We start from the raw sequence: 25,502 nt of genomic DNA on the forward strand, positions 1-25,502 counted from the left end.
CTTACTTTAAAAGAATTTTTAAAAATCTGTTGTATGACTATAAGTACCTATAATTGTTTGATATTTTCTTAGTGTGTTTTACTCTATTTTGTTTTGGATTTCTTATAGGATGGTGTTATAAAAATGACACACAAGTTGTATTTTACAGTACATTTGAGTTTATTGTTATCCAAACATAATTATTATATTACAATAATAAAATTATTAATTTTGTATTATCTTGTACAAGGGTCCAAATTTACATTCAATCGCATGGGTCACCTGTACATCGTTTTTAATACAACAGTAATTAAATAAACTTAATATTTAATAATATAAAACATGACGATAACAAATAAAGTTAATAATTGTTTGAGATTGAAAGTAGAATCCACGTTTAAGTTAAAATGCTGAGTGTATCATTATGTAATGATCTAATATTATAAATAGATAAATTTAATAACTAAATAAATGTAATACTTTTAAAGTAAACATATAATAAATGTATATTTATGTTTCTATAAAAATATATTCAATTTTATCATTAGCTTCAGTTTGTCTTGTATGTATTGTAAATTTGTTGCACATGCGTAGATTTTTATTGTTTATATACCAAAGGCCACTAACTACATAGTATGAGCATTTTATAATATCTCTGTAATCATATTGTAATGTCTATAATTTATAAATTTAATGTGTTTTAATAATTACAATAAACTATTAGCTGTAGATTTTTATGTTTGTAATAAAATTTGCTACGGAATTTCTAAACTGTTCTTCGATAGTATTTGTTATCCAACATTTGAAATGTCAGACTCTAATAAGTCCCATTATAACTAATGCTATTAAAAAGCAATTAAGTCACATAACTTATTCTAACCACACTTAATTTGAAACTAATGTTCTAATAATAAAACGATATCTCTTGTTAGCTATTTTTGATTTCACCATTGTAGCTATAAGCTTTATTAATAGAATACTCCATGAATTAAAATATTCTTCTCAGTAGTCCAACGCTTAATCCATGGTCTATAAGAAATAATGTATACGTAATAAAAATATTATCATGCAACAGTATTTTTGGCGGTAAATTAAAAATATAGATGTAAATTTAATAGGTATCAGTTTCTATAACGTTACCTTGGTGTTGAATAAACCTAATCCAAATCTGCGATTTAGAGATATGGGCATTTAAAAATTCTTACTAATAATCTTATAAACACATATATTTTTGTGTATTAGCAAATTTTAATAAACATAATTTCTGACAATTCGTAAGGCAATCGTTCATTGGTCGTCATATTGGTATGAAGCAGTTTTCTACCAATGAGATTTTAATCACTATGATGTATGTGAGCCCAAACTGAATATTGTAAACTCGTTTGTAAAGGCATCTATGTCCAATGAAAAATTTAAACCTCATTGTTACATTGTTATAATATTAATGTTGGTCTTTCTAATAATCTTATATGTTTACATTTAATACCTCTATGGTAAATACATATATTTTTGTAAGTATATTGGAAAATTTTAATTAAACCGTGTATGTACCTATTGGCATTTTAAAATTGTGAATTGGTTAAATAAAACGGTTATTGAAATTTGTTTGGATTAGCTCCATTCATCACCAAGGTAATGATAATTAATATAATATGACAATTCATTGAAAACTCTCTATACATATTTCCTTGATTAGTAAAATTTTGCTTGTTTATCACGTCTATTTCAGACTTTTAGTAAAGCACCAAAACGTATGAAAGAAAAGCTGTAAACAAAAACACTACATTCTTTCTTATTACTAACCAAAGAAAAAAGTTTTCTTGGATCGTTTATGTATAAAAATATTATAATTTCTATTATCTTAAATAGTTTCCTAACTCTTATTTACTCGTTATATCATAATTTATTAAACATTTCAAGCGACTTTAGTCTTAAAATGAATGCTACGATTCTACAAGCGGATTACTACTTTCAATTCTCAAACGTATTTATTTCTCTAGGTCTCCACAGGTAATAAACTAAAACAATATTAACCAATACCTATGGACTATTAATCATAAATTAACCTATAATAAACTAAGCTAATTACGTTATATAAATTTACACTAAGGTTGGCATTTTTCTTACGAAACTAATTAATTATATTAATGTAATAATCATTTTCAACATCAAAAGAAGGTTTGTTTTCTTTGAGTATGTAAACCATTCTTTAATCAGTTTATTATTAATTTCATGTTTTCGTTTTTTATTTGAGCTGATTCGCCTTATACTTTTTCTTTATTTTTTCTTATGGCAACATTTTATGTCGTAGATTATTTTATAATCACTAACTGTAGTAGGTGTAAACATTCATTTCTTCTATCTAGTGATTTAATCGATACCGAAAAACGCTTTGGTCTGACTGTTTTCAAAAACATGTAGAAATGATTTCTTTCACACAATTTTATTATTTATCTACCTCTAGTTGACAAAATAAACTGAATAATATTATCAACTTTATAAGACATAATTTAATTTCTTTCATTGTGAATGTTTATTAAGGTTTGAAACGTTAACATTATTCTTTAACGTTTTCTAAACCAGTAAGTTGTCAAGTTTTTATATTTCGTCAGTTCGCTATTTTTGGTTTCATTAACCTACTTCGTTTAAGAAGAACGAGGTGAAATGATTAGCAACCAGACAATTGAACTCTCCGTCCATTCCTTCCCGATAATTTAATCTTAGCCGTAAACTATAAAACTAATTATTTATGTCTCTTGTTTATCTTCCCTGGTCTCGTACGCTCTTTTCGATGACATAAACGGTAGCGGCCGCAGCGTCGGCCGTCTCCGCAATGGCTCCAGGACTTTCAGTAGCAACATACCGACTGACTTCTCCCAGGATACTTTCCAAGCTTTGAGTTTCCGATTGCGAGATCGTATTGCTCATTAGACTGTCGTCGGTGGTTGGAAGAATGTATTTCTCCAGCATCAAGTCGTACTGGGACGAATCAACAAGTGGAGGGATATCGAACGGAATGACTTCATAGTTTTCAAAGAAGATTGCTTCACGTTTCTGAACGCTTTGAGTTTCGTCCATGTATACTGTCGAAAGAACGGTGCTGAATTCTCCAGGGGTTCTTCCAGATACGTAAAGAGTGATAATACTGGACTGCCGAGGAGGTATCGGCGTATTAGGTTTGGGTTTTCTCCTGATTGCTCTTTTTGGTGCTTGGGTGATATCTTCCTCAACGTAATCGCTTAAATAATCGTCGGCGTTTTTGACGTTTAATACTTCAGGCTTAGGACTGTTAAGTAAATCGTCAGCGAACAGTGGTCGATTATTTTGCAATACGTTTGGATCAGTTTGCAGTCCTAAGAGTGGATTGGCCGTCTGAAGTTGTTGCTGTTGCACTTGTTGCACTTGTTGTTGCTGTAACAGTAACAGAATCGAGTTCAACTGGTTGGGGTTTTGACCGGGTAAACCTACAGTCGGTGTCACCACCACTGTTTCAGTAATAAATTCAGTAGCCGTGATCACGTCGACTTTAGAATCGATAATTGTGGTGAATATCTCTTTTCCTCTGAAAGTGATCGGGATGACGGTAGACTTTGCATCAGTAACAGTTGTAACGTAAGTTGTCGTTCTAACTTTAAATTCAGTCATAGGCGTTTGCGGGACACCCTGTTGTCCTTGGAAAGCGAGCAGAGGGTTTATTTGCGGTTGAGGCATGCCGATGCCCCCCAGCAACAGTTGAGACAAAAGAATGTTTGCCAGTGGAACATTGGCGTTGATGGATGGTTGCACTGTCGAAGTGACCCGCTCTACGTCATAAACAGTGCTCGGAATCACGTGGGAAAATGATGTTCTTCTTCCTCTGATAGTGGTCGGAGTGAAAACAACGCTTGTCGTAGGTGTCTCATGTAAAATAAATTGTACCACTTTTGTCGCGCCATTTTCTACCGGTTCTGACAATTCAGATACTAATACAGTATACTTGCTGCCGAAAGAGTTCACGGTCGTGCTCCACTGATCAGGTTGCAATATTTCTATACTTGGTTTCGCCGTCAATACATTTTTGTACTCGGTGAGTTTTCCATTGACTACAGGAATTGTCACTTCGATAGGAATCTTGTGAGTGATCGTCAACTTGCCGTCGTCTGGAATCTGATAGTTTACTAAGTTGTTGTCGACGATATCATTATTTGTGGGACGATATCTTGCGGTCGTTCCGCGTCCTCTGTTGTTTGTTGTCCTGGATCTGCTGCTGCTACTGCTGCTGCTGGGTTTGGCTCTGGGAGCCTCCGTCTGTGAAGTGGCATAAGTTTTAAGCCTCGGTGCTTTAGGTCTCAAATTGATTGGAGACGAAGACGACGTCCTTGCAGAAGACGGTCTCCCGGATCGTGACTTAAAGGATGGTCTAGATGTCGTCTGTGAAGTCTTTTTACTGCTATCACCTCTCAAAATAAAAGGCTTTCTTCCATTAGCGGGAGATTTAGTCGTCGCTGTCACTCTAGTCGCAGCTTGAGGGGCCGCTTTGACCTGGGGGGCCGGTTTGACCTGAGGGGCTTTGGCCTGGGAAGAGGGTTTAGCTGTACTACTTCTCGATGAAAATCGACCTCTGGTTCTCGGAGCCTGCGTCACCACTTCAATTTCCGGCTCCGGTTCCACTTTGGGTTCTGATTTTGGTGTTCTCGAAGATGGTCTGCGAAAATTTGCAAAGTTCCTTCTGGCGCCGTAATCTGTCTGCCTCTTTGACCTTCTGCGGAAGCCGAACGGTTTTATGACTGGGGTGTTGCTCACTTTGCTAGCTACTTTTGGAGCTAAAGTTGTAGCTACCGATTCCTCTCGATCAGATGATTCATAGTCAGAATCTTCATTGGCTCCTTCTTCTTCCCCCTCTTCTTTATCCTCCTCTTCAAATTGCTGGTCGTCATTGATTTCATCCTCTTGTGGCGGTTCAGTTGGTTTGTTAATCAAACCACGAGGCGGAAATAGTGAATTAGGTCGTGCTCTATTTCTCAAGGCAAAGAGAGGGTTTTGTGTTGTTCTCTGAGTGGCTTTAGTTGTGGTGGTTGTGCCACCTCTACCGTTTCTGCCAAAAGATCCTCTACGAGTAGTGCCTTGGGTAGTTGTTCTTGGGGCGGCTCCCACGGGAGCCCTGGTAAAAGGTGGACGCCTGAAGCGATTCAGAGCATTTGTGGTCTTTCGCGCTCCGGGTTCAGTGGAAGTCTCTCCGTCCTCAGTTCCTGCAGTCGGGTTTTCAGTCACAGTTGCCAAATCCTCACCATTTAATGATGGAGTTGTCGTTTGCTTGCTTCCTCTGAATCTTGAAGATAGTGTCGGCCTGATTCTCGATCCGGCTCGAGTAGAGAAATCATTGCGAACTGCACCGGTTCTAAAACCTCCTCTTCTTGAGCTGGTTGGCTGAATATCGCCTCCGGCTGATGACCTTCTGAATCCTGTAGACCTTGCACTCGGTGCATTCACAGCTGGGGTCGCTCCATTAACTCTATTAAATCCTCGCCTCGCTCCTCCAGCTGTACTGCCAGGATAGGCGGAAGACGGCTGTTTCCTGTTGAATCCTGAAGATTTCAAAGCCGGGGTAGCTGTCACAGTTGGAGTAAAATCGGATCTGGTAATAGTTGTGGCACCACTTGTCAGTTGAACTCTTTTTGGACTGAACGTCGGCCTGTTTCGTGAAGCAAACGGCCTTATGACAGGAGTGAAAGTTCGTTTTCTAGTGGAGAATGTCAATCTAGACTTTTTCCTCGGGTTGGTGCCGTCATCATCTTCATCATCTTCTTCTTCTTCATCTTCCTCGCCCTCTCCGTCTTCGTCATCTGGAGACAAAGTAGTGGGATCCGTAACGGAGCCTTCGATGTCGGTAGATCCGGTGGTGGCTATTTTAGAGTCTATGACGACCAGTCCGTCCACTGTTTTAGTTGATGTAATTATTTCTACTTTACCCACGTCACCTGGCCTAATTTCTCCGCCCGTTATTATCGTCGAGTCTCCGCTTATTATGGCAACTTGAGAGGACAGAATTCTTTTTTCTCCGTCGGGGAGTTTATCAACATACGTTCCGGAGAGTTGAGTGGGAATAATCGCATTGTCGCCCACCACTTTAGTTGGGATAATTTCTCCAGGAATGGCTGTAGCTTTAATAACAGATTTCTTGTCATCGTCATTTAGCAAATTATTGACAGCCGGTTCTTTACCAACGGCCCTGCCTATTTGGTTCTTGTTGACTAAATCTTTGGTATTATCGACAATATTTGTGATCGTTTCTAAACTGCTTCTCAGTTCAGAAGTATTACCGACGTAGTATGTTGTGAAATATGTGTACGTGGTGAAAAAGGTTGCCTTTCCGTCGTCAGCTAAAATGTCATCCACTGTTGTGGAAGGCTTGATTGGAACTTCATTAGTTTTTTCTACCTTGGTTTCGTTAATTTCCTTAGCAACTTGAACAACCGAGACTTCAATAGGGCTCGTTTCAATTGGGCTCACAGTCGTCGGTGACACTGTTGGAGTCACAACATTAGATATAATGTCTTCCCGACTAGTGATAGTGGTTGACTTGTCTTTGTATAACGTCGTCCAATAAGTAAATGTTGTGTAGTAAGTAATAGGCAAATTGGTTTCTTCGACTTCAGCACTCTTCGAATCCAGAGTTTCGGTGACTACATTAGTGACGGTTTCCAAACGGCTTTTGACTTTACTCGAATCCTTTCCAACGTACATTGTCGTGAAGTAAGTAAATGTGGTAAAACTAGTTTGTAAAAGTAATGTAGGCGACGGCATAATTTCGTCAATATTACTTTCAGAACTTACTTGATCATCCAAAACGGCGTTGTCAATAATTTGACGATCGCCTTTAGAGAAACTACTCTTGATATCGGTAACTAACATACTTTCACCACTCTTCAGATCAATATCACCTCCTTCATCATCCGATTTCGATTCGGTATCTTCCTCTTCGGATTTATTTTTCTTATTTGATCTGTCGATCGATGTGTACACATTATATTTTGGTTTAGCTACGGCCACCTCATCACCATTTTTATCCGTTTCAATGTTTTTCATTGTTGCTATTTTATCAGCCGATACTTTTTTACAGTTATTAAAATCGATTTCGTTTACTTTAGTTTTCATGATGACTTCACTCGTTTTGGTAGGAATAAGAGAAGCTGGGCCGACATAATTTGTATACACTTCGGAACGACTGCAGATATTGATATCTTGCTCAACATAAAGAGTAGTAAAGAATGTGTATGTAGTATAGAATGTTTTAACGACATCTGGTTTAAATTCTTCGAATAGTTTATCATTGTTTAGTTCTGGAGTTGATATCTTTGAACTCGAGATTGCGTCATTTTGCACAGATTCGATGACTTGTCTATTTTTAACCAAGTCAATGATACTGTTTAATGCAAATGTTTCAGTGGGTCTACCGACTCCAACGCTGGTAGGCATAATTTCACCCAACACTTCTCTCTGAGTACCTTTGAAAAGATAGTCACTCGACTCGATAGCATTAAATATTGACGGATCAATTTCAGATAAGTCAAGAGTTGATGTGATAACATTGGTAACGACAGATTTAGTACTGGCAATTGTCGATGTCGAACCTTGGAAATATGTGGTAAAGTATGTATAAGTTGTATAAAGTGTTTTGAAGATTAAATCAATTTCATTTTCATCACTATTTGTACTGTTTTCGGAATCGTCTTTAGACTCGGTAGTGGTTTCTATATTGAATCGACCGTTTATGGTTGGCACTGACTCTTCTGTGGTAACTGACATTTCCATGTGACTTTCGCTTGTGGTTACAATTCGTTCTGTTGTGGGATAGTTTTCAGTTTTAGACTCTTCTTCTGCTTTGGTGGTTGTCGTATCTACTACACGTTCTTCTTGCTTAGTTGTAATATCTACTTTATCGGTTGTGGTTTCCACAGCTTCTGTAGTAGTCCTTTCCACTGGTGCGTCAGTGGTCCTTTCAGATGTGGTTAGAACTGGAAGACTCGCTTCGGTTATTTCTTCAACTGGTTTCACTGTTGTTTCTTTTGGTTCGCTATCTAATTTTGAAATCTGAGTCGGTTTTATTGGCAAGTTCAATTCAGTTAATTTTGTTGGTACAATATCTAAAACTTCTTCAGTCTTGCATTCTAAGTTTGTCAAAAATCCAGTTTCGGATGTAACAACTTCGTGAGACTTCACTGATGTAGTCGTTTCTGTTCCTTCAAGAGGAATGAAATATGTTGTCAAGTAAGTGAAAGTTTTATATGCAGTCGTCATTGTGGAAACTGGAATAATACCTCCTGTACACGTAGCATCTTCAGAAGGCTCTTCAATTACGTTCTTCTCGTCCTCAGCTATTTCTAAAGCGGGCGTAGTGAGAGTCTCTTCAGTTATTGGAGAAGTTTCAGCATCACTTTCTGTTGTCGTGCTCGGCTCTGTTATTTCTTCTTCGGCAGCAGTAGTCAAATAAGGCTCAGTGACAACTGATACCTCTTCGATGCTTTCGGTAATTGCTGTAGTCGTTGTAGGACTCAGAGTACCGAGAGGTTCAGTCGGGTGTATTCCTAGTATTCTTTCATCTTGAACGGTCTCTTCATTACTGCTTAATTTGTCTGTCGAATGAATTCTTTGAATGGTGCTGTAAGAGGATTCAGATGGTTGGATTGAATCTCTGTTCAATCCAAATGGAGTATGTTGTCTTATAAATAGGCCACTCTTGAGGCTGGCAATTACCCTGCTGAATTTTTCATCTTGCTTCAGTCCCTGCTCTTCTTCCTCCATTGGTCGTTCGTACAGAACATTTTTTAGCTTCGCTTCTCCATTGTGCAAGGCTTTACTCGCTCTATTTGCATCTTGTGGGCTCATCACAACTGTAGGAATTGCGGTTTCCATATACAGCTGATGTCCTTGCATTGTTTTTGTTACCATATTCAAGTCGGAAGACAGGTAAGTCTTGACTCTTGTTGCGACATTCGGTTGCACCTCGGATGCGGCCGACGGCGTAATATCTTGCGGTCCACCGATTTTGAAGTCATTTGTTGTAGTAGGAGAAAATATAAAAGCTATATCACCTACTGTCGTAGTGAAATTTGAAAACCCATAATAAGTAAGAGTTTTTAGGGGCTTTTGTTCTTCCTTATGACCAAATAATTTCTTAGCATTCTTCAAATAATTTGGTATTGTGTTAGACTTTTCTGTTTTAGATTCAACGTTATCAATGTAATAAAATATTGGAGAGAATTCATTCTTCACCGTGAAAGTTGGCAATTTAGTACCGGGGTTTACCTTCGAAGGCTCAATTATCTTTTGCTGCTGTGATTTCATATCCTCTTTGACAAGATTTTCCTTTGTATCGGCTTTATAATCGATGGCCTTTTCTTTACGTTCCTCTTTTTGAACAACGCCAAAATTGGCAGTGTTGTAAGTAGAAATTTTTCTTTCCCTCGCTGCTGGCAGAGGATCTAGGAAATTGAATGCTTCAAATTCAGTAAATCTTGGTATTTCTTTCAAACCCTGAACCCTGGAGTTTTCTGTTATCTGTTCGATTTCTTTTTCGATTGCTTCTTCGGCTCGGATATCGGAATATGAGACGGGATTCCAAGCCGTGGAGAGAGATTCCTGCGACGGTTTGCTGGCAAATACCGTGAAGAGATCAATGTTGTCTTTTGGACTGATATAATCAGTGTTTTTGATAATATATTGATCTTTAATTCTCTCTCCAAGATTTTCTTCCAAATTCCAACGATTCCCATCGTCAGCTTCGTATGCCAATCGCGTTCTTTTCTCTTGCTGAGCATCATGTGGCCTGTCATACAATACTAGTGAAGATTTAGTCAGTAGTTGAGCGTAGACTCTTCCATTATCTAAAGTCGTTCCTAAAACTTGTGTAGCATACTCTGTTGTTACACCGTCTTGTATAAACGTTCTTGCCGTAGAAGTTAAAAGACCAATGACAGGTTTAACATTTAAATAACGACCGTTTCTCGAATTAATATCCCTATGTAATTTCTGATTATCAACTAAGAGAACAGTGGTAACGTCTGTAAGTTTTAATAATATTCATACACATGGATTTCCATTAAAAATTAAGGATAAATTACATATAATGTATTAGTTATTTTTGAATGTGGAATGTATACACAATGTTAGTAACAATAACAGATATATTCATGTAATGTAATGTAAAAGTCATTTGACAGTTGTCAGCCATGTTTTGTTGTCATGTCGGTTTGTTCATTTTGTTTGTTATTGTCCAAATTGTGTTTGTCATTTCAGTCAGCCGTCATTTTAGTCCGGAGAGGGAATATATAGATGTCAGGTTCCATTTTTTGATATACATTTTGGTATGGTAAGACAAACATTGGTTGATTTTGGAGTCGAATGTACATTGGTAGTTGGTAGTTTTGGGTTGTACAGAGATTGTTTTTTTTTTTGTTGAACACGCCCACCGGAGAGAGGATTAGAGTTGAGATTGGAAAAAAACAGAAAAATACAAAATAATTACAATAGAGTCATACATAATACAATAATACAAATTAGGTAATAAAATATTACGGGTAGGTATAATAATTTTATATAGAGATGAAAGAATGAATACACAATTGATAGGTATTAATATTATAATGCAAAGAGATTTTTTGGTAGGTATTTGTGAACTTTAAGGACCAGTTAATTTCAACTTATATGCATGGCACAGCTCAAGTTCTATGCTACTAGCGACATCTAGTAATCGAATTATATAACACGCATTAAATTAATTGAAAAATCACCCCTAAAAAACAATTTTAATTAATCAATATAATATATCTAAAAACAATGAGAAATAAAATAAATATTTTGGAAAATATTTATAACTTAATACCTATGTAGGTATAAAATATAATAACTAGTTCAAACGCTAATCTGATAAAAATAAAATAAAAAATATTATGAGGTTACTTACATTTAAATTTAAAGAAAATATTTTTTTAATTAAAAAGTTTTTATTCATTAAATTTAATTTAATTTTGTGTTTCGTAGTTTTGCCAATAGGTGTCAATAGTGAATGAATTACTATAATATTGAAAGAACAATACCAACTTGGCGAACATAGCAAAGGACATCTTTCAAGCAATACGTTTTATTGTATTTTTAAATATGCAATATGCCAACACTCAACACTAGAAGGTTTTATGTCATTTGAAGAAAAAAAAAAACTAACACTACAGTAACCTCAAAAGAAGTAGGTAGGTCAGTTTTTCTTATATCTCATCAAAAAAAAAAATTAACTTTATAAAGCTGTTTGTAGTGTACCAACTTTTAGTAAGTAGCTTTATAAAATTATATAAAGCCATATTCTATGATGATTCGATTTATACTAAAGATTGACTATAATTATTAGTTTAATTAATGTGGCCACGTTAACGCGATAAAATTTACTAGTACATACAGTTCACAAGCTAGTACCTTTTCTCTATTAATTTCATAAAATGAGTAATAAACAAATTATAAGTCTACATTTTTTTTAGTTAAAAAAAGATATATAAGTAGGCATAATTTCAAATAAAAATATCTTACATTGATAAATTGATATAAAAAAGAAATAAATTATAAATTTTGTAAAATATTCAGAAGCGTGTTTTTTTGTTAATTGCCTCTTCAATGCTGCTATTAGGGATCGCAATACCGAATGGAAATACTGATACCGGTATTTCAGTATTTCCTATTGTTTTCCGATATTCGTGAAATATATGGAAAAAGCAAAAGTATCTATCAACAAATATATATTTAATATAAATTCCTTTCAAATATTAAAATTCGATAGCTGGTGCCATTACTGGTTTCCAAGGGCGTTGAAGGGCAACGAAAGTAAACCAGACATCGCGGAACCCGATGAAAAAATACAGTCATGTTAAATCTTTTATGTTAATTAATACATTTTGTTTCCACTTTCAATACCGAATATTTCGGTATTATCCGATTTTTAAAACCGGTATTTCGGTATCGAAAAATACTGGAATACCGGTTTTGAAATACCAGTATTGCAATCCCTTGCTGCTATGTATTTTTGTTCAAAATATTAAGAAGATACATACATAAATAGGTTTCATAGTATATTTTTTTAATATTAATAATAATAGTAAATAATATGTAGGGTACATATATTTTATTGCATATATTATATGAAGTTGAAGAAAAATAAAATCAGCTTAGTAAGTTGAGAAAATCAGTGAATCAAAAACACCAATAAATTTACACCTCGGAAATATTTTACAAAAAAACAATAACATTGAACACTTAGCGTGAAAGAAAGAGAAGGCAAGAACAGGGGGTCAAATTTACAGAAAACTGGGAGTTTACATATTCGTTCCAATGCATCTTAAAGTTAATATTTATACCTTCCTAAATACTTTTTCATCTCTATAATATAAAATTTTAGCTACAATCTGTAACGTTTTTCTGTCAGATGATTATGCTCTCTAATTTTATGCCGAAGGTGGCTAGGGGGACCCTCGCTAATATTATATATAATAACACTTGAGTAGGTACATATTTTGATTGTATTGAGAAGTACTAATATAATAGAGAGGCAGAAAAATTAAATAATGCAATAAAATTGCAAAAAAAAAATATTGGAATGCGCTCCACATTCCTATAACTACTTACATATTTTCTAAATTCATTTTTTTTTAAATAAAATATGTACTATCTTATATAATTACAAGATAAAAAAAACTTTATATATACCACATTTTAAAATTTTGTGTTGAATCATATAAACTTGACAATTCTATGTATTAATAAATACTTTTTTTTGTACTTTATAGAAATACTGAATAAATATAGAATACTGAAATGTCATTTTGACATTTCATATTGATTTCCATAGTAACGCACGTATATATTAACAATTTAGTTGCTTGAACCCCCTAGCAACCAATAATATTGTTTTACGTTTTACGGATTTTTTCCGAAATAACTTTTCATACAAAACAGAATTAACTGAAAATGAATTCAATTCTGCTTAAAGATGGCTAAAAGTATTAAAAGAATTCATTGTCATCGTGTTCTGATAATATATTCTAAAAGTTTCTAGTTCTAGCTAGTCGGGAAGTTAGTTAAACAAGATTTGTATTGGACAAACAAGAAAAAAAATGTACTGGACAAACAAGAATACGAGCTAATAAAAACGTGGTAAAAATGAGTTGACCGATTTAAAAATAATATGTGAAAAATGAAAAACAATTACATTTCATTTGAAAATAAAATCGTAATTATTATAGGCGCCTATCAAAGACATTGAAAGAACCTCTTTGGTACCTATTCACTATAAAGTGAGTGATTCATTAATTTAGTTTAAATCTACTCACGATGCATCAAAACTATTAGGTATATAATAAATTCATATTATATTTGTGGTAATTTTGGTACGAATACGTATTCTCCTATTTGTGTAAAAAGTGCTATAAATAAAAAATAATAAAGGTATTGGTGTTAGAAATGTGACTTACCGCCTTCACCGGCGGACTGTCTTTTGACCCTCTCAGCTGAAATATCATCGTCGTATTTAAGTCCTGAAACAAAACAAAACAATATGTTATTTTTAATTATAAATATTATGCACAATAAAATACCTATAAAGTATAGTCATTAGACTCATTAGTAATTAGTACATATACATGGAAAGGTAAGTTATTATACTAATTAATATTTTTCTGTAATTAAAACAGTATATTTTCCAGATGAAAGAGCGTGGAGGTAAATCACAACGCTTTGAAAGGCGGATTTGTTGTGTTGGTAAGTTCAATGTTCCAAACATCTATTGGATAAAAACGCGCGAATTTAACACAGGATCTAAATTCAAACTACTAAGTATCTATTTATTGTACTAGAAGAAAACTGGTGTATCTAATGAATTTTCAATGTGCAGGGGTAGATTTATGCTTGAAGAGGTCCCAAGCAGTGACGACCCTCGGCAAAGTGCCGCCCTTAGGCAGATTTAACATACCGTCCTCTTTCGTTTTTAGTCTCAAATTGTTAGGTGTACCTATATATCTACCTATTTTACTATATTAAACTGACAAGTGCAATAAAGATCTTCAAAAAAAAAATGACGAACATTATATTATCATCTACTGAGGATTAGAGCATTTCTACAATACCTACTCTTAAACAGCGATGGTTTTAGTTACGTGGAGGTCTAAAGCACTGACCGGTATGGATGCCCCCTTATGATTTCTTTAAACTTAGATGCCGTTACTTTCTAATGAAGCGACAACATCGTCCTCTAAATGGAAAACTCTTTCAAAAATAAAATTGTAATGATAGTATTCATTCCTTAATTTGCCTTACCTAGGCAACGCGTGATCTGCCTGCCCCCACGGGAAGTCACTGGCCTTGAGATAATCCACATTTGGGACCCAAAAATAACGTTTATCAAATTAATAATATTTTTTGTTTATTAAAAAAACCACATATGATTTCATCAGAATCTATTATTTTTAACATTTAAAACTCTGTTGATATTATAACAAGCGAACCTAACAAATTTTTGGTCAATGATATTTCGTAAATATTTTTTAATACGCTACGATGTGAAAAAACTGTCTTTAACCTTGCGATTTGAACGATCGAAAAAAAATAATGAACTTAAAATTGAGTCTCATCTATACTCGTCATTTTCAACATCATTTTAAATTATTTCCTTAATACATTGTACAATCCCATCTACTACAAAATTCTTTAGATTCTCAACTCCTTTCTTTTGACTTTTTAAATTAATTTTTCGAAACCGTAGACTCAACATGGGTGCCCGTATAAAATCCAGCTCTGTCAACGTGTGAACGAAATTTTATTATATATTATATCTCTAGTTTACATGCTTGCATATAATTTTGTTAAAAGTTTGACAATCTTTGTAAGCTATTATTACAATTCAATTCTTCTCATTGCTAAAGGTCGTTGGTTAGTCGAATAATTATTAAGAATGTCGTAATGTATTAAAATATGTCAGGAATGCCGTTGTGAAAGTACATATTAATTGTCGCGTATGTCCGCAGGTATGTGAGGCAGCACACGGCGAGTTGTGCTAATATGTACATCGAGGTGGTAGAATTATTACGTACCTACTCACTAAACTTGGCAAGTGAGTGAGTGTGAACTAGGCTTAACCTCGTCAATCTCTTTCTAATATTATTATTAATATAATATTTTCGGTATTAAGAGCATACTTCAGTGAAACGGCAAATAATTTTCAACTATAGGTGCGACGAAATTTCGGACTCGTTGGCAATCGGAGAGCGAAAGTCGAGCTGTGAACGCGTCAATTTGTTTTGTGGCGGCGTCGGGGGAATTAATTCTTAAATCGTGTAAAGATGACTAAAAAACGTTACCCATTTACTTGAAAAAGAAAACATGTCAATGAATATATTATTATTATTACAAATAGAACAATAAACATAACATTAAATGGACGCATGTTGAATTTTTATGACAAATTGTGTTTTGTTCTGCACGCGTCGTTTGCACAATCTTCGCGTCGCGTAGTCACAATCGTTTTAGACCGTGTCCCCTGTACTATAGCCTTAAACATCATACACAACTCTAATTATTCGACTTAATTGTCAGATTATCAATATGATCACATCATTTGTGTTTGTTATTAGTGACTATTTCTTTTGCTGAGTAAGTATGTAGGTAGTCGTGGCGTAGAGTGGAGGCAGGCTGTTAAGATCCGACATAAATAGTGCACACTAAACTTTGTCAGTCATACGACGTATATTTTATTTTCATTGAACTTAGACTAAAAATTACAGATAATGTCAGGTAGTTTTTAAAATTAAACTAAACCTTACGTAAACCAGGCTAATAGATAATAAGATAATAGGGAAAAAAATATTCATATTATCTCTATAAAATATCTGAAATTATGCCATTCGATCATACATTTTTATAGAATATATTTTATCTATTATGATTTGGTTTTAATGAATTAAAAAAAAAACTATCTGTAATATTATCTACGTATTCATTCAACGAAAACGAATGTGTACTATTTTTCTCGGATTGCCCATAAACATACCTTAATTATTACGGCTTGGTGAAGGCAGGGTTTAATTGATTTTTAAAAACTAACCAGCACCATCTGCAATTTGTATTATTATATGAAAACAAATAAGACAGTATGACTGTCTATAATATATTTATGTCAGATCTTAGCAGCCTACCTGTACCCTTCGCCACTGGTTGCTTGAGATTAACGGTTATTAATTGTCATTTTTAGTGGTATTTCAGTTGTCACTCTGTGTTTGTTTATGTCATACCTAGATGTTTCGAGCTCGTTGAAGACGCTATCCTCTTCAAAAAAGAAAGAATAATAAAAAAACACACGGCGACAATCAAAGATAATATGCAGGTATGTTATGTAGGTATACATTGGACCATAACGTTTCTCTCTGCAAATAATAATTAAACTTCCTCTTTTTAAAATAGTTACGTAGTCACTATGTTCAATTCATTTAGTTAACTGCTTACAGGTAATTTATCCTTGATTGAAAAATGAAAAACCAATCTCGCAGTGATTAGCAGGTATTATTTTTAAAAGTATTGTTTGTTTGAAATTGAATTCGCTTCCTATGGCAAGAGTTGGTTTCCGGCGAAAGAGAGACGCGCGTGACTGACTCATTCTTCGACACCACAAAAGGCAAGGTAACAAACAGCTGATAGCAGGATAGCCGACAGTGCTATCAAACTAATAAAACCCTAAAGAAAATAAATAACTAATGACTACTTTTCATAGTAAGTCTCAATAAAACCATGGTATTTAATATTTCTTTATAATAATTGTATCGAATTTGACAAGTTATTTAAATAATATTATGTATCTTTGGCCAGTCGATTCTAAGCTCGATAGCCCTTGTCAAACTTCTCAAGGGTAATTGATGAGAAGGGAGACCAAAGCGTCTTGATGTTTCCTAGTGATTAAAAATATTACAAAGTACACTATTGTGGAATGAAAATAATCCATGTGTTGGGTAGATATATTTATATTTAATTAATTACATACTATGAATCGGCTTATTACAATATGATAAATAATGTGTAACCATATAAACGCAGATTAAGTTTTTCGTCTTAATATTACTATAAGTTTGTGGCAAATTTACAATTTTGAAAATTTTAAATGTCGATAAAAAGTAAAATTTTATATTGCAATGAGCAAAGAAATATTCCTATTTTATTAACGATGTCAGATGTCTATACCAAGCAATGACATCAATATGGACAAAGCACCTGGAAAAAAATGACACTTACTTTTTTGTCGGGTCTGCCGAATGGCATAATCTGTTCTAACGCCATTACAATAAAGGTGATATTGCTATAAATTCCCTATGCTTTTTGTCGGGTCTGTCGAATGGTTCGGTTCGAACGGGTTCGCTCAAATGAACATTGATAGTAGAAACACTATTCGAACGCCATTACAATAAATGTCATATTGCTATAAATTCCCGATGCGTGATATCGCATAATGGAAATTGCGTGACGTCTACCTATACATGTGCAAATGTCGCTATGCGTGAATTTACTTGCTAGCTACTGTATTGAGTGCGTTGTTCATTAATAATGTCATCGATACCAATGTATATAATCTACGCTTTGATAATTGGGGCAAGCTATATAGTTACGTCGATATCTCATAGTAGTTTAATATATTTAAGAAAACGTCCAAAAACTAAATAGGCAACGCCAGGAATTCAATCAACTTGGAGAAACCTTCATCTAACAATGGATTGATCCAGGCTGATGATGATAAAATCTAAAGTAAGTTTGATTTGTATATAGGTACTCAGGTTTTTGTATTATATACAGTTGTAGTATGTACATAAGTGTCTACCTAATTCACTAGTCTCAAGAGTCAAGATCTTACAGCAGTTTTAAGGATTTCTTTGAAATGTAAACAAACTTTAACGTTTATTTTGATGGTTTAACAACAACTGTATATTATGTTAGCTAAATAGGTACACTGAATTTAACACCATAAACAATATTATTCGTCTATGAGTTCTATCCGTTAGAAACAAAAATGAATGTGTTTTTGTTTATAACACCTTACAGGGTATTTATAAAATATCTACTAATTAATATTGTCATAGGTATATATTCAAAAATATCTCTTTCATCATTTTTTAGGACATATTTAAGTGTCATCTTCAATCAACGAAATATTTAGAATCGTATTGAATCACGACAAATTTAACAAGTAGTTGTTAAATGAAATGCTATCTTGCTATTTATTCGTAGAACAAAAGAAATAGTTAATTACATTATTAGCAAAGTATAAGTACCTACTTCATCGGCCCTACATCGTGAAGCGGGCCCCCAGGCTAGTATCTTTGGTGCCCCCCCCTACCTATCGCCAAGGATCAAGGCAATGTGACGCTCTACAGTAGCGTTTTCCACTGGTGTACGCGGTAAAATTAATGTGTATGTTTAGTGTTTTATTGTACATTTTAATACACCCATTTGAATTATTTACTATTCAAGCAAATTTTTTATGTGTGTTTATCACATTTATCTGGTCGTCTCGCCTCGCCGGGCCCCTTCTGAGCCCGGGCCCCCAGGCTAGAGCCCTGTCAGCCCTCCCCTTGTGGGGGCCATGACCAACGTTATAATAACTAAATAATGGAGTGATCCGTGACGTCGGTTTGTAATTAAGGAATTAATTGATACCTACCTTAATTTAATACTTATACTAAAAACGAAATATTAAATATTTAGCATTCTTTAAAAAAGATACATTAATTATAGATATTAAAAATTAATAAGCTGTTTAAAATCTCCAAAAAATATTTGTTTACGAAGTGCTCATTTTACGTTAATCTTGACGTGTCGAAAAAGCCTTCATTTTATGTATGCAATGGTAAATGATGATCTATTATGATTATTTCCTTGTGAAGTTGAAGACATTTGGGAATGTGATAATTAGGCACTTATAATTATAATATTATTACCATGCAAGTATGTATTTTGTTAAATGTACAGTACCTAAAGGTTACGGTATAAGGTACGCACACACATACATACACTTTAGACTATTCATTATAACATATAAGTATCTTTACTACATGGTCAGTAATAAATTTGAAAACGATTTGAAGAGGTGAAGGCCACTTTTCAAATAGTAAGACGTAGACAATACATATTACAAATTTTATTATAGCATTTTGATACCGTAAGATATTTTGTATCCGGAAACTTGTACGTATGCCGTTGTATCGGAAATATATGGCCGTATATTAAAGACCGTCCAACCTATTTGGGTCATATAGTACTGACATAAAATTCATGTCTAAATAAAACACGGCTCTTGTCGGTTTACACTTTACAGGAAGCCAACAGATTTTAAAAATAGCCGATATACTGGATTATTTGTTAGGTTAGGTTAGGTTTTCATTATTGAATTCATGAATTTTGTCAAAATCAGCTATGAAAATTGAATTAATGTTCATATTGAATCTAATAAAATTGGAGACCATATATCTCTTTCCGACAAGAAAGCTCACGGCAAACTGTGCCACGGTGAAATGTTTTACGTACAATTCACATGTAACGAAGATATTTAGTAATTATTTTAACTCACATAGTTTATGACAAATACACTGATTAAAAAAAGTTAAGTGATCATTGGCGAAGGGTGGAAGTAGGCTGTTAAGATCCACCATTGATAGTGCACATTAAACTTTGTCGGTCATACGTATTTGTTTTCATTGAAATAAGCCTACAATTTACAGATGTTGTTGGTTAGTTTTTAAAATTCATTTGAGCCCTGCGAAAACCAAGCCATAATAGATAATAGTCAAAAAATACTCGCAATCTATAAAATAGCTCAAATTATGCAATTAAATCATACATAACTTTGGATATTTTATAGATAGAAAAATATTTTTTATCAATTATAGTTTGATTTAGGCAGGGCTTAATGAATTAGAAAAAAAGAGCCAACAATATGTCGCACCATCGCAACTAAACTGCCACAATCCAAAAAACGTCAAATAAAGAAAATCAGCTTTGAAGTTTTTACCTTTCGCATTTTTGTACTGTGTTTTTGAAATATGTTTGGATATTGAATGAAGTTTTGACTTCAATTTGATGACTTATTACTATATGTGCTTACACTGCATACATGGCTTAAATGATTTTTAAAAACTAACCAACACCATCTGTAAATTGTAGTCTTATTTCAATAAAAACAAATACGTATGACTAACAAAGTATAATGTGCACTATTTATGGCGGATCTGAACAGCCTACCTCCACCCTTTGCCACCCAAGGGTAATCTCTTTCCGATGAGAAAGCTCGCGGAAAACTGTGCCACGGTGAAATTTTTTACGTATAATTTACATGTAACTTTCGGAAGTGAGATGGAATAGGGAACCGGAGGGTAGGTTGGTTTGACTCCCAAATGAATAACTCAGAATTTGGTGCGTGAATGAAATGAGCCCTGGTTTTATTATCTCCTTCCAAATAAAAATCAATTTAATTATTACAGGTAAGTTTACAGATTGTAATTTAGATGAGTGAAATCACGGGAATGCGTTCTGCTGGATTACGGGTTTGACCGGGCGAAGTGATACGATAACCTTACGGCTAACTCTTTGATAACTGAATGACGATGTTGCTTTCTTCTACTGAGTGTTTTATACTGATTCGATACAATAGAAAATGCTGCTATCAACTACTTGAATATTTTTGATAATCATGCTTATGAGATTTATTGTGCAATGAATGATTCATTTCATAAATTATAAACAATTGATTTTAATTTGAACAATTATGCAGTTTTAATAATCGAGCAAGATTGATTTTCATACAAACAACTTTTGTGCATATCATAGTAAACTTATATACATTATTTCTTAATTTGCGATATTATTGATTAATTGAATTATTATATTATTTTGCTAAATTAGCTTTCTGTTGAAATTTGATTGAATCACATAAATTGCTTGTTTTGCAATTTTAACAATATTATGTTGCAAGATACATTGTAGCTATAAATCAACGGTCAAAAATCAAAAAGTCATGCTGGATGGTAGGGTATTCACCCTTCATAACCAAGATTTTTAGTAGGTATTTTATTAAGATGAAAAATACATTAATTAAAAAAAGTTAAATGATAATAATGTATCAGTTACTTTTTAATGAAGCTGTAGTCCATTCATTAATTAACCGGTGGCATCAATCAACGGCGGATTTTCCTTTCTAATAATAATTCTTCGCTGAGATCCTTTTGAAATTTATGGCCGGCCGTTTGATATCGAGATTGCATTAACAACAATAACAAGTGGTCTATTAGTGGACGATCGCCGCTCCAGTTACTGGTGGTGAACAACAGTGAGTTACTGAATGCGTAACAGACCGGCGGTGGGTCACTACTAAAGTCAGTGGTCAGCGAACCATTACAACAATGAAAGGTGTCTCAGAGATAATTTGTTGCTACTGACGTGACTTCGACTCGAATGAGTTTATTAGCTATACATTATTACCTAGTTACTATACAGCCATATTAAAAAAACACTTGTTATATCCGGCAAATAATTAACTTTTAAAAAGTATTCTATAATATTAAAATATTGTTATTTATTTTAAAATATTATGAATATAAGCGTATATAACTGGTGAGACGTTGAGAAAATTCCAGATATTGAAGTTAATGACCCCACCAAACAACACCCGGTCTTAATCGGACGTATTACGGAATCCTAAGTTTGGTGTGAAGCTTAATTTTTATTTTTATGACTGGGAATGTCTCAGGAGAAGTTACCCGAGACTAATGTCGCCATGCACTCAAATGTGCTTTGACTCAATTTACATGACTTTAAGTTAAGGTGTGGTTCTATTTAATAGGTTGTGAAAATTGGTAAACGTCAAAATGCACTATGAGGTGAAGTTAGTATTTTTTGAGCATACATCATGCAAATTCCAACTATCAAAATTAAGAAGCCGCTGACTTATTTTGATCCATGAATGCAATGTTGTAATTTGTACGAAAATACGTATTTACAAGTGCATTTTCTTGTTATGGCCGCGATAATACGTATCTACTGTCAGCAGTAAATCCAAGCACATGTAAACGGAGTATTAAGATTTTCGGTTTGACTACATTTTCAGTGATGGCATTCTTCAATATTTTTATTGGCAATTGACATCATGCAATCATTTGTTTCATTTCAAAGGCGCATTATAATAAATTGAATTAGGTACCTACGTAGAGATTTTGTCAGAATCATCGTATCAGAATGTCAAAATATAGCGGCATTCTTTTATTATAGCTTTATCTAAATTTTTTACTCATTGCATGTACCAATTATGAATTCATTGTCAATGCCATTGCATTCTAGATACCAACTATAAATTTTCATCACTATCAATTACTGATATTATGTTATTGTATTCTTGTATTAAAATAATATGATGTTTGAATCATTGATATTGGATTTTTTTCTACAGACACCGTTATTTTAATATCTATAATGCGTTCATGGACCTTTGACTTTTTATTTTATGTCAGCTACGTGCCGTTTAATTTTTTTTACCGAGTTTGTGACCTTAGAAAGTTTTACACGTCCTATAACTTATAACCTTATATTATTATCGGTTATAACTACTATTAATTATTTTAAAAGATATCAGTTAAAAGTCTATATGCAGATAGTAGATAGATGGCGCGTTTAGTGACGTAGGCCGACGCACCGAGCCCCTCTACGATAAAATAATAACAATAATTATTAAAAAATGTCATGTCCATGAAATTTACTAACTATAAAAGATGTATGTGTATATTATTTACAATTTCTACCTTAATTTACTGTCTATTAGCAACGCATGATCTGCTTACTCTCACATGACGTCACCGTGACATTTTTGAATGATATTTGCGCGTTTGTTCTGAAAAATTTAAATCGATATTATTTAAAAAAAAAATCATTAATTTCTGAGATATTATACGATTTTTTTTATAGATTTAGATTTTATTTAATAGTTTTATGACTAATTTGAACTGGAGGCCCCTTTTTAAAAATTATGATGAATCGGTAGCATCATTTGCGTCAAAGAAAATCGCCGCTGTACACACTGGATATTTGTGAAGAAGGAGAAAATATTACACTAAATAGTTCGTTGGATATAAATGCTATGATACTAATTGGACTTTCTGTTTCATACTACTGAATCAAAATAGTTCACAATTTTATAACACTTGCCATTATTAATAAGAATACTTGCCAATTAAATTATTTATCATATCTTTCACTTTCAACAAAGTAATATTTTACGTAGGTACATACATACATACTTACATACAATAAAAATAATAACGTTATTATATATTTTTTTGTATTCGAGTGATGTAATTAGTCAGACGTGTTTCTTTTAGATCCGGTAGTGACTAATCTGATAAAGGCACCTAGCAATAAGTAGGCATCAATACAAAAAAATGTCTTAATTTACTGTACTATGTTACATTGTTATATAAACAAAATTTAATTAAATCTATTGTTGGCTTGACATCATTTATTAAAATAAACAAAATGTTAAATATTGTCATAAGTAATAAATTATTGTTCTGTTACACAAAATTAATTTAACTATGTGCCTGGGATAAAATTTCTGTAGAAATTAAATTTTACGTAATGTTTTTTTGTTTAAATTGATGTGTCCATTAAAACGAGATTACGTATTTACAACACACACATAGACCTTTCCAAATTAAACCACCCCGCATGAGGCTCTAATGGATAATGAAGCATCACCTTGCTTATGACTGGGATTCTCTCAGGAGCAAAAACCTAAGACGAAGATCACCTACTCAAGTGTGCTTTGACTGATTTAACATGATTTTAATTAAATTCTACATATGGGATACAGAAGCATGGGCAGCAGAAAATGATTATTAAAATATCAATCAAAAGCTAATTTATAACTGACAAATGATATAAGTGAAAAGATCGTCATATTTATAGTAAGTAATATGCCGCTGGACATTTTTAACAGCCATAAAATTGGCCTTTGTGATGAACATATTGGACAGGCCGATGGACCCAACCGCTGGTTGGACCGACTTGTGCAGTTCTTCCCTTTTGATACACATGGAAATATTGGTCCGGTAACAATTAGTCCAAACTCATAAAGCAAAGCCACCATGTCTAGTTAATTAATACATAATAAAAATTTTGCGTTAATTTTGGCAATTAACTTTCGTGGTTCAAATCAAGGTATCAATTTCATTATGTTAATTAATAGCCGACGTCAGGATCTCTCCAAATTTTAATTTTAACGTACTTGCAATTATTGATAATAATATAAGAAACTACTTTTTATACAACGAATAATTGACATGCTTTCAGATTGTAACATTCTATATTGAACATACATTATTTTATAAATACCCCAGATAATTAATATACCAACTAAAATCTTTAAAAAATATGTTTCGTCGTAATTAGATAGGAAAAAGTAGCTTAACTGGTACAATACATTGGCGCGAATCCAGTGAATCGGGGTGTTGTTTTTTTTTTTTTTTAATATTTTTTTATATAGGGAATATAAATTTAATCTGAGTAGGTCAATAGACAAAATTAATGCTTTGATACTGCTCATGGAAAAACGTCTATGGTGTTCGAGCTTATAGCCAATTAAATGAGGGGATTATTCTTTTTATGTATTGCTGAATATTTAAAAAACCATAAATTAAACAAACAAATCCTAAAAAAAATATGTGAATATAGCGAATTTTCAAGAATATATTAAAACTAAAGTGATATAAACAAAATGCAGCTGATTTAGAGTTCTAAAATATTACTGAGTAGTTGAAGTATCTCCAGCGAAACCAGTACTAAGCGATTAATGTAACGTTGTTCTTTTTTTATAAATCATAGTGAAAAAAGTGCACATGTAACATACACATAAACACATGGTAAACATCCAAACCATCTAATTTAATCAATCCGGCATGACAGGCAGGTAGGCAAGCAAATCAAAGTAGTGTTATTAACCGTTAGGTATGTCTCGGTCGCTCCAGTACCAATAGTTTTATCATTCTGTATGGGCTGTCATGTAGGTAAGTATTCTAAAACTGGGACAATCAATTGGACTGAATTGAACAGACGTCTACATGTTGATTAAAAAAACAACACGACTCGATTAAAAATGTATGCTCGTTGACTAAGTATTAGTGAGCGACTTTTCCTAAGTTAACTGGTGCTCAAGCCGCCGTAAGCCGGCAAAAATATAATTAAAAAATCTCATAAGTATATAATATATAATACTTATATGCATTAAAAGATTTATCATGTCGTTGTTACCGTATTATTTTTATTAAACTTTATTTGGATTTTGCAAAATATTCGCTTGTTCCGGTATTAATTCGTTATAAGATTTCTATATTATCCAGTAACGTACTTTAGTGCCTCCCTCAAGTATACTTAGGCCCGTTTCAGACTGGACACCGGTGTCGCGCTCGATGTAATATAGGAGGCATTTGTAT

General features: G+C 33.4%; 1 protein-coding gene across 1 annotated transcript in view; it reads right to left on the reverse strand.

Annotated features, from left to right (window-relative positions):
- Positions 1–592: 592 nt before the first annotated feature.
- The window catches only part of LOC147067477 (uncharacterized), a 219,317-nt gene continuing 194,407 nt past the window's right edge, over positions 593–25,502 (reverse strand). The window contains exons 3-4 of the mRNA XM_085954282.1: positions 13,470–13,532; positions 593–10,019 (exon numbers count right to left, since the gene is read on the reverse strand). Of these exons, the coding sequence (XP_085810408.1) occupies positions 2,740–10,019; positions 13,470–13,532 (7,343 nt within the window). The 3' untranslated portion in view covers positions 593–2,739. The remainder of the gene's footprint in view (positions 10,020–13,469; positions 13,533–25,502) is intronic.

The sequence above is a fragment of the Rhyacophila brunnea genome, unplaced genomic scaffold (genome assembly GCF_057557595.1).
Source record: "Rhyacophila brunnea isolate RB1 unplaced genomic scaffold, BYU_Rbru_1.0 scaffold_4, whole genome shotgun sequence".
Taxonomy (NCBI): Eukaryota; Metazoa; Arthropoda; class Insecta; order Trichoptera; family Rhyacophilidae; genus Rhyacophila; species Rhyacophila brunnea.